Source organism: Cyprinodon variegatus, unplaced genomic scaffold (genome assembly GCF_000732505.1).
Source record: "Cyprinodon variegatus isolate N-32 unplaced genomic scaffold, C_variegatus-1.0 Scaffold92, whole genome shotgun sequence".
Lineage (NCBI taxonomy): Eukaryota > Metazoa > Chordata > Actinopteri > Cyprinodontiformes > Cyprinodontidae > Cyprinodon > Cyprinodon variegatus.
The window spans coordinates 817,542-828,231 of record NW_015150545.1 but is presented as its reverse complement, the minus strand read 5'-3'; the positions used below and the strand labels follow the sequence as shown (position 1 = coordinate 828,231).

The 10,690-nt window shown below is 41.9% G+C and overlaps 1 protein-coding gene across 2 annotated transcripts in view; it reads right to left on the bottom strand.

The window, feature by feature from the left end:
• gigyf1 (GRB10 interacting GYF protein 1) overlaps positions 1–10,690 on the bottom strand; it is a 29,916-nt gene that overhangs the window by 3,606 nt on the left and 15,620 nt on the right. Inside the window, exons 7-22 of one of the 2 annotated variants that reach the window (XM_015373799.1) lie at positions 9,628–9,736; positions 9,157–9,356; positions 7,595–7,824; positions 6,510–6,630; positions 6,226–6,408; positions 5,676–5,839; positions 4,107–4,275; positions 3,773–3,996; positions 3,540–3,640; positions 3,330–3,430; positions 3,178–3,251; positions 2,954–3,091; positions 1,208–1,399; positions 911–1,125; positions 665–822; positions 212–375 (exon numbers count right to left, since the gene is read on the bottom strand). In XM_015373799.1, the coding sequence (XP_015229285.1) occupies positions 212–375; positions 665–822; positions 911–1,125; positions 1,208–1,399; positions 2,954–3,091; positions 3,178–3,251; positions 3,330–3,430; positions 3,540–3,640; positions 3,773–3,996; positions 4,107–4,275; positions 5,676–5,839; positions 6,226–6,408; positions 6,510–6,630; positions 7,595–7,824; positions 9,157–9,356; positions 9,628–9,736 (2,543 nt within the window). The remainder of the gene's footprint in view (positions 1–211; positions 376–664; positions 823–910; positions 1,126–1,207; positions 1,400–2,953; positions 3,092–3,177; positions 3,252–3,329; positions 3,431–3,539; positions 3,641–3,772; positions 3,997–4,106; positions 4,276–5,675; positions 5,840–6,225; positions 6,409–6,509; positions 6,631–7,594; positions 7,825–9,156; positions 9,357–9,627; positions 9,737–10,690) is intronic. The other variant, XM_015373800.1, reaches the window with a different exon arrangement.

The window sequence follows — 10,690 nt, the reverse complement described above, 5'->3', positions numbered from 1 at the left end:
ATAAAGAGTACATTTATATACATGTTTAAGCCAGAATGATTTGAAATTTAAATATCACTTCCCTACGACTTTACAACAGTAAACAGTAAATCATCCTTCAAATTCTAGTTTCAAGCAGACACAAAAAATGCCTACAAGTATTGAGGGAAACCAAACTTCTTTCTAAAATGCGTTATTTTTCTCTGGGACGCTTCTCAGGGGTGAGTCCTACCTGTTGCTGCTGTCTCTGTTGGTTGGCTTTCTGTTTGGCACGTCGCTCCAGAAACTGTTTGGCGAACTCTTTGGCTTCCACTGTGTCCCCAAGGTAGGACCGGATGAAATCCAGCACTGCATAGGGAGACTCCACCTCCTTCAGGTAAGCCACAATAGTGGCAACTTAATGAAAACACAAAGTTAACTGGTTACTGGAAGGAGCAGAACAGAAGTGTTAATAACTGATCTAACAAACAGGTTTATAATGGAAAGATTAGGAAGTTTATTGCCAAAAGTTTTAGACGACTAAAAGTCTATGAAAGCTCCTCAAAATGTCAGTCCTAGAGTAGGATGATAATCCAACAAGCAAGAGCAGAGGCGGCAACAGTGTAGCTGTGATTATGATTAAACCGCTGAACTAAATTTAGGTTGAACTCTGCGCGCCCCTTGGCAAAGCTTAACTGCTTCCTACCATCCAGAGAGGAAGAGGAGTTGTTGGCAGAGGTGTTGAGAGCGTGCAGCATCTGTTCACACCAGGTGGTGAAGCCGTCCTGAGGCTTCATGCCCTGCAGCAGCTTCAGCAGCTTCTCCTCATCCTCTGTTCTCTTGCGACGCATCATGTACTGATCACTAGGAAACACAAAAGGCTCTACCGTGAATACCTGAAGGAGGAAAAGTTATATATGCAAAAATTAACAAAGCGTTTAACATCAAGTACGTCAGTGAGGGGCTGCTGCGGCTGTTCTTCAAGCCCATGTTGTTGTTGCCGTTCCCACGCAGGCCGCCCTGGTTCTTCACAGCCTCGTCCCACATCCCCATGCTGCTGGACGAGCCTCCGCTTCCGCCTTTCCCCTCCAAACCACCGCCCCACATGCCGACTCCATCGGCCCACTGCCCGCCTAAGGAGGAGCTCCCCATAGACAGACTGGGATGCTGCGGGCAGGATGAATATATTAAAGATAATGTGTCGGTATGTTTGGTTTCCAGGAACATCCCACCTCCATCCTGAACTCACTCTTTGCTGCTGGGCTCTCTGTTGCTGCTGCTTTAAGATCCTCTCTGCCTCCTGCATCTCCAGCATGGTCAGAGACTTCCCTGCCTTGGAAAGCCCAGAAGAGGAGGCGCTGCTCCAACCTGAGCCTCCCACTCCAGGACCCTGTTGCTGGGGGGACTGCTGCTGCATCAGCTTCATGAGCAACTCCTGACGCTGCAGGGAGAAATCGCACCATTTTTATTGATTTTATAACAGAGAACTGTTTTCATATTCCCGACGGTAAAACTGTTTGGTATTATAATCAGGGTCTCTGCAAGTTAAATGTGGGATTTTTAAAAATTAAATGTAGACAAAACCAACAAGCTCGATAGAAATAATTTTATTACTACCTCAAGCAAGTTAAATGTTTTACAGCTCAAGTCTCCTAACATCTCTTCTGATGGCTTTTAGCCAAAAGATGAAATCTGGTTTTGTGCCAAACTGATAAATATGAATTTTAAATCAGTTTTGTAGACCATCGCCCAATACGTTTTCATTTTCAACCATTAGCCTTATTCTGCAGAAAGCCAGCTGTAGTAAAAACGAAGGAATGATGGGAGGATTATTTTAATCGGTTCTGAGATTTTAAAGGGAAAGAAGTTTATTTAAAATTAATCTTATGTTACTCATGTTAACTGACTTTTCCTTTTTCTATATTTCCTTCTTTTTCACGTAGATTTTTTAATAACATAAAAAACAGGGATCATTTTACCTAATTTTACCTCGAATTTTGACAGCTCTATCAGATTCATTGTAAATTCTTCCTTTGGTTGATTGATGTTTGGTTGCCTAGCAACCAACATCCTACCTAGAACTCTTTGGCTAATATGAAAAAATGGCTTTCAGAAGAAATCTAACAGTGAAACAGGCTTCAGAAATCCTTCAAAATATTGATGAAAGCGATTCGGGCAGAGGAGGAGGACTGGGGAGGAAGATGCTCAGATTCTGACAGTGAGTCCGATCACCCATCCCCGGGAAAACGCAGAGGTATCAGTGAACCATCTGACCATACTAAAACTTTTGTTCAAGCACTGGCCATATCTCAGCCGGTACACTCAGCGGCCCAAAAGCCAAACCAGAGCCCGTAGTCTACTATAACCACACAGGTCGGGGTGGAAGTGTCGGATCAGATGATTAGAAAGGATCCTGTAAAAGCTCTGACGCAAAGGTGGCCTGTGGCTGTAATTTATGATCTCCTGAACATATCGGCTATATACGTGTTGGTTTTATTCAGGAGCTGTTTGAATGTCACTCTCTCATGCAGCGATTTTATCCTTGAATTGGTAAAACAGTTGCGGGCAAACCGCAGGTTTCCATTCCCTCCCTCGCAGTAGAGCAGCTTTGGAGAGGCACAGAAAACAGCGCCAGGTGCTTCAGCGCTGCACAAAAAAATGCTCTTATAATGTTTGTCATAAATGTGAGAAGGTGTTCTGCAGGAAATATTTGGAGGGAATCAATCAATTTCAGTAAATAAAATTGAACCTGTGTAGTAAAACAGTCTTACTCTACTGATTTATTTTTAATACAAATTTAGAATACAAATAATAATAGTATACAATACAGGCTTTGAAAAATATTTATTAGACCTGTTTTAAGGTTTACATATCCACAATGAGTTCATATCGCACACTAGAACCATCTTAGTTGATGCATGAAGGGCCGGATAAATCCTAAAGTAAATAACTGATTTAAACCTTTTAAATAGATTTCCAGGCTATTTGAACCCACCTGCTTGCGTCTGTAGAGTTCCTCCTCCTCCACCCTTCTCTTCTGCTCCTCCTGTTGCCTCCTCTTCTCCTCCCTCCTCTTGCGCTGCTCCTCCTCCTCGCGCTTCGCCCTGAGTTCGGCGTCTCGCCTCTCCTGGAGCTGATGGGAGCAAAGAAATCAAAGAGTCTCAATGTAAACTGAAGCAGAACAATAATGAGTGAGAAGTTGGAGTGAACCGAACCGACCTTCTGAAGCTGTTCAAGAGTTGGACCCTGAGTATTAGGATTCATTGTTAAGTCCCAAAGACTGGCTTCACCGCCTACAGAGGAATAAAAACTGTCAGTCTCTGCTTTATTATGAGTCCTGTTGAGATAAGATCAAACTATCCCAACTGTACCTGACGACTGTGAAGCTGAGGTATGCATGTCCCACATGGACCCTGTATCTGGCACTGACATCGACCTGTTCATCGAAGGCATCATACCCTGCTCACTGCACCTGGAACACAAAACCCAGGGTTCTACTCACAAGTTCATCTGACAAAACCATTTAAATCAAGACTTTTCTTTTATTAAGCCAAGGGAGGAAAACAAACGGATTTCTGCACCTGTTAATGAGCTGGAATAGCTGCTGCTGTTGGAGCTGCTGATAAAGAGCTGCCGTCGCCAGCTCCTGCTGCTTTTTGAGCCGCTCCTGCTCCAGGTTCCCCTGAAAAACGTGACATCAGAATTCACCAAACAGCACGAAGCCTTTTCTGCTTTGTTATAACATTTTCAACAGTCATCTAACTGCAGTGAGACATGCATCCTGTTCTGTTAGTTCATCTGAGGTTTAACTCACAGTCCCGGAGGATCCCCGGGTGGATTGCGAGCGCTGCGTTGGAGGGAGCTGCCTCACTAGCAGGGGCGGCGGCGAGGGCCCGGGGGCGAAGGGCACGCGGCCCCACATCTTGATGACTTCCCCCAGTGGCTGAAAGCCCTCGTCGCAGCCTCTTTTCACCAGCAGGGTCATGGTGAAGTAGCCGGCCTGGAACCACTCGCACATCTCAACCGTGGTGAACGGACCTGTAGGACAGGAGTAGGAAATGCTCCAGGTTCCGTCATTTGAAATGATTAGTTAAAAAAATAAAAATAAAAAAGTGCTTTGTCCCGTCACAGAGCGTGATAAAACATACCCTGGATCTCTCCCTGTGGGTCTTTATAGAACCACTTCATGGCAGCTTCATGAGATAACGGCAGAGCAGCCGCCGTGTTCCTGCTCTCCTGCTGCTGCTGCAGAGCCTGGGTGAAACACTCATCTTCCAAAGAAGTGTCCTGCAGTGAAGCCACCATCTTCTCTGCCTCCTGTGCAAATCAACAAATGTCGTCAGGATTGTTGAAGCATTTCCGCTCTTTATTCCCAAAACCCTTCAATCTGACCCCCTGCAATCAGCTCTGAAATCCCACCGTAGCTTATAAATCTACACTCCTCATGTAAACCACAGCCTCCTGGCACTAAGCCTGTAAATTCATTTTAGAATGCGTCATTGTTTACAGTTAAAAGAACATTAAAGTCACTTTAAACCTCTAATAAACGTGTAAAAACTAGATTTCAAATTAATTTCAAAAACAGACAGGAAATGAGAAAGAAAGGAATGCAAGTGTTAAAGACAGAGCTGTGATTTCCATTAATAAAACTATAAGCTATAAATGTGTTATAGTAATTATTCTGCAAGGAAACTTACTGCAGACACGTCTTAAAAAAGTGTGACTAACACGAAGGAAAAGAAAGGAAATGTGCCAACACAGTGACAAGACTGAACTTTGATTATTTCACAGCAGTTTTAAAATATTTTCTAATAAGGCAGACCTAATTCAATCTATTTAGTACCGTAATAAATGAGTCTTTTGATCAATTTTAAATGTAACCCAGGATATAATAGCTCAAGCTACAAAATATCCAAATATGTAGTACAAAACAAAAAGAAAAAAAGAAATGCCCAACAAATGTTATAGATACTTTCAATATTTGATTTGATCTTTTAAAAATGTTTTGATTGGAGTGTTTACCCCCTCCCGCTTCTACAGACCGTCTTTATACGATTGTTTTGTTTTAGTAAACACTTTTCATGTAATCACAGTAAAAAAATGATAAACATTAATCGCTGGGTTACACATTAGCAGCCATTTTTTACAGGAATTCAACTGGAGTTCAAAAGGAAATGGATGCTAAACCCCAGTAAAGTGATTTAGGGCCCAAAAACTTGTAAGGTAACACATTTTTATTCCACACTTTCATTCTAAAAAGTTTTCCAATGCAGCTTTGCCAGGATTCCCTTCATTAGAGATTTTAGGTCTGTGCATTTAAATCAAAACCCTTAAACTTGGCTTGTTCATTTGGATGTAAAACAGGTGTGAAGAGTAAAATTATTCTTTTCTTGACTAAAACTCCTTTCCTCTCTCCTCCAACTGCAGTCGAAATCAGGACATATTACATTAATTTGTACGAGTTCCTCATTTCTGCGAAGCTTGGAGCGAGCATACTTGGCTTTAAACCATCACACCTCTATTATGTTTTCTTTCTAATCACATTCCTGGCTCTGCTGCTGGGTTTCTTCCAGCGATCTTGTCACAGATCACACAGACACAGGAGGACAACCACCTTGTTAGCATTAACAGACTCAGAGTCAGGCTAATTTTCTATGCCAGAAAATTATTTTCCTCAAACATCAGAGCAAAAGACCCCATGCAGCTTGGATTCAGACCTGTTGCAGGTGTTTCAGGCCTTCATCGTCCTCAGTGTCTCCCCCAGAGGGAGGGTGGAGCGGAGCAGCAGAGGAGGAGGGAGGGGGAGGTAGGCTGGAGGAGGTGGCGTTGGAGGCGACGCTGGGGCTGAGCTGTGCCTTGGAGGCTCCGACGGAGGCCGCGCCTGACGGAGAAATAGGAAGAACAAACAAAGAGTTAAACAATGGGGGCTATTTTGAGCGTCCCTGATCATGAGGCGGGTTTTAATTGATGTGAGCAGCCTGGTGGCTCTGAATGCGATCCAGCAGCTACAGTAAACAAGGTATTAAATGACTGAGGATAAAAATAACCTGTATCAAAACAAAATAGAATCCTCAACGGGCGCCACAGAAACGCCACGCCGGGCCAGAAAGCTACCAATCGCAATGTGTCGTTGATGTGGAACATCGACGTCTAAATATAAAGAGCCCGGCTCCGGTTAATTTAAGATTACGCAAACTGAGAATATAAGAAACACAGCAGCTGGTTCCGTCTATGTGATAAACTCGAGGTTTGGTGGTGGAAACATACCGTCCCCGGCGACGTTGCTGGCCTTGACAGAGTGGCTGCTGTTCATCTGAGAGTTCTCCATCACTGGAGCGCCGCTTCCAGGCTGCAGCTCCAGTGACGGTGGGGCACAGTGGGGAGGAGAGGAGGAGGGTGTTGGCGGCTTCATCTTGTCTTCCCCTGCAGCAGGAAGGAGAGTTCTACTCTCTATAAAAAAAACAACAACAAATAAATATGACTTTAAATGTAAAACCAGGACTGTTTGTTACCAAGTTTGGACACATTGAAAGCTTCTCATCGTTACTCACCCATGTCTTTATCTCCTTCTCCATTGCTCCTCTCTGAATCAGGAAAGCCCTCCTCATCGTCCTCCTCCTCTATGCCCTTAAAATCAAACTCTTCCTCCAGGATTGTCTCCTTGCCACCCTTCTAGAGCAACAAAAGAGGGGTGGGGCAGGGAACAAAACATCTTTAAACAAACCCTTCTTCCAGAACATTAACATCAAGTCAGGCTCCATCTGACAAACATAACAAAACTGAACTGAAATTTGTCCCAAACACTAATCGGAGCCATTAAAGACTCACAGCTCACGTTAAAGCTTACACACCTGTAGGAGCACATTTCATTATCATTAAATCTCCTTTCATGCACACACCTATGGCATTCTACAGGCTGCAGTATGTGATTTTAGTCTGTCAAAAGATTACAGACTACAGATTATAAACTACAATGATGCTTTTAGATTAAGGCTAGCCTTCTTAATCCTCCATAGCTGCATTAAATAGTCCTCTAACAAACCACTAGATTCTCTCTACCTTAGAGGCATTTTTAGACCTAAAAGTTATGTTTTTGGGGTGCAGGGGTAGGGCAGCAATAGAAAGGAGGCATTTATGTTTGGAGGCTTTAATCCGATTTGCCTTTAGCCACACGCCTTCCCTCCTCTTTCTCAAACCTATTTGTAAATTAGGTGCCTATTCCCCAATTCCAATAAACTTTGGAGTAAGGGAAGAAGCCTGAGGACCTCCTGGATGCAAGGCAGCAGAGCTATCGATCACAGTCCATTTCCCCAAAAGAATTATTAATATTAACTGAGGAGAGGATGTGCACTTTACATCTCTGGAGTGGGTTTATTTTAAATTAAAGTGTAACCTTTTTCTGAGCCTTTTCTAAATAACAAGAAAGGTTCTGTCTGAGTCATAAAATATTCCAATGAGCTTTCAGTCTGTTTTTAAAGATTCCCCATAAGTAGGATGTGTAAAAAGCAGCTGTTGACCTTTGGTAGTTATCTGTGGGAGCTTTTAATCAAAATATCAAAAAGAAAAAGTAGAACCTCCAATTCTGGAAAATAAGTCTGATTTGTGTTTTTTTTTTTTTTTTTTTTTTAATCCAGACCTTCATCGGCATGAAGGCTCCAGAAGAGTCAAACGTTCCCATTCCTCCATCCTCCTCATCAGTGCACCACTCAGGCAGGCCGTCCCTGTCGTCCTCCAATCCCTCGCTCCCTGCACGCCGGCGGCCAGCACCGTGACCCTCGGAGTCCCGGAAGTCGAAATCAAACTTCCTTCTGCGACCTTCCCCTGGACCGCTGTGTTCCCGCCAGCCTGCTGAGCGAGGACCACCATCTAAAGCGAGAAGAGAGACATTAGTCTGGAGCAGCAATAAAAAACTGATTGTTTAAGGAATGATGAAAGAAAGGAGCTTCTGGGGTCCAAAACAATCAGCTTAAGAGTTTAAAAAAAGATTGCTTCTGTTTCTCCAAATGTATCCCAAATTACATCAGATTTCTTTAAACCACAAGTAGGTGAATTTAATACACGTTTATAATTAAATAACTTTTCCCAGTTGTTTTTCTTATAAATCTCTAACCTAATCTCAGAGTATTCTTCCCTGCACAGCATTTAACCCAAAAACAGTTCGTTTTTTTTTCAGTCCACTTGTTGTTTCTAGAAAAAAAAAAAATTGAGTGAAGCACCTAAACCTCAAACTTCATGCTTTAGATCTGATTATATTTTGTTTAAAATTACTTTTAAATCCTTCTGTTGCCAGGATGTAGATAAACAGGACATTACTAAAACAATTTCCATGATATGAGCAACATTCTGTTGTAATCTGGGGAAAAAAAAGGTCTAAATTGGTAATGCAATTTCCTGTTTGAAAGTTCAAACTTCTCCAGAATCAAATTTTAACATCTTTTAATTCAATTCAGGCCTCCTTTTAATTCAAAAAAACTGCCTCCATGTTAGCAATGCTAGACTGAACTAAACGTTTTATTTTTCATGCTTATGATGATAAAACAGCAGATCTGGCCCATAATCAGAAAAAAAACGGAAAAAAAAAACACTACTACTTTTATCAGAAAATGCAACTTGGAGGAGAGGTTAAAAGCCAGATGGTGGTCAGGAACTGGAGGGAAGTAAACTGCGTCAGCTCCTGATCAGCTGGTAAATTCCTGAACACCGGTTAATTTACTTTTGTTTTTCTTGTTTTGTATTCACATGCACAAATCTAGACCTGGAAAATACTAAAAACTATTTTAACACCATATTCTTTTAGTGAATTCTGATTTTTATAATTTTCTAGAAACTGAAGATTCAATAACATCTTCAAATGAAACATTATTCTCTTTTTAAACAATGTTGTTTTAAATCTGGAATCACTAAGATCAAATTGACTGGTGAAAATCCCTTCACAGCCTCTAGATGTCAGTATAGGCTCCTTCCCTCCTCACCACAAACAACCCAACCACACTAATCCCTGTAGGTGATGTTAGCAGTAAATCATTAAAAGCAGCTTTTCTTAGGAAGCCTTCTGCTGCCAGGACACATAGCTGAATGGTTTTTCTATTGAACACCATTTTTTTTACAAACACATTCACATGCATATATATCTCATTCCGAGTAATGTGTGATAAAATTTGATTTCACCCTAAAACAAACAGTGTGAATCCTTCCTACCATCCCTGCGGAGTCCAGAGAGTCTCCAGTTGGTTCCTGGTTCCCCCTCTTCCTCCTCCTGCTCCTCTCTAAGGGTGCGCCAGTTATCACTGTCAGCCCTTGTGTACTCCTTCCTCGCCGGAGCCACGGGACCACTGCTTTCTTCAAAAGTGGGGCGCCCCACCTCCCGCCGCAGCGGCTTCTCAAATCGACGCTCGCCCCTAAGGAGAGATGGGAAATGGGTGGAAAATTACACTGGCTGAAGAGTAAACAGAAGATAAAGTCTACAGGATCATCTGGTTTTTAAGCTTTGATTAGAGCAGCAGATTGAAACATTTCTGGTCATGAATGAGGAAAAAGACAGGTAGTGAAAGAGCTCTGCTAATGTGAGATGACAATAAATAAAAAGCATATCATGCATTTTGTTAGAATGTGTTGGTTCTCTGATTTTCATCTCTTTAAATTCAGTTTTTTTTCAAATTGGTTTCTCACCGGTCGTCCCAGCTCTGGCTGCGGTGGATCTCTCGGACGCTGCGACTAAATCCCACTTCAGCGTCCTCAATACTTCTTTGGTAGAATCCCCCTTCACCACGGCCTCGGCCTGCAATAAAGAGCACAGAGGTTTAGGGGCCGACTGGACAGGGGGGAAAAAACTTGCTGAAAACACGCTGCACACTTCGCTGCACTGGTTCAAATTAGAGTTAAATTTGGAGTGTAGCAATCAGAAAAAATTGCATGTGTTCCCTCTCTATAAGCAAATGTTGGTTCAGCTGAACCAACTTTAGGGTCCTTTAATAACTACAGCTTAGCATCATTTTAGTGACAAAAAGCAATGAAAATGCAACAAAATCACAGTGTATCCCTTTGTCATTTAAATACCAAAACTAGATGTCTTCAAAGTTCAGATAAAGAATCATGCATATATTTAAAAAAAACAACAACAAACAAAATTGTGCATTATTCATAAAACCTTTTTTTTCCTCCCCCAAATCTCCTAAAAGCCTATAAGATATTTTTGGTTAAAAAGTTTTTTTGTATTTTGAAGGGAACCAACAGGAAACCAAAGCCTAGCTAATAGTAAATAAATAAAAAAATTCTCTTTTAAAGCAATCTTTGGTTTTATAGCTATAAATCCAAACCAAGTTCAAGTGTTATTTCTATTTATCAGATTGTTATTTTCTCCATTGCCCATTGGGATCCACTGAAAACAGACAGATTGCCCAACAGCGAGCAGCTCAAATGAAGATGACCTCCAGTACATCCTCTAGCTCTGCTCCTCAGAGGTTGTCAGCCTTTAGCTTTGGCTAAGCCATAAATATTGCTTTATATAAACAGCCTGAATTTGTAATTTCAGATGGAGTTGGTCGGCTAGGATCAGCTAAAACAAATCCAGTTTGCTTGCTTGTTGCAAATAATTATAGTTGGTGTGAAAGCAGCTGGCATCTTAAAGCTAATTTCAATCATATGGGTAAATAACACATACCATAAGGAAGAAATCAAAAAAACAGATTTAGGCTCCTTCAGTGACAGACTGCTGAACCATAAATGCACCAGG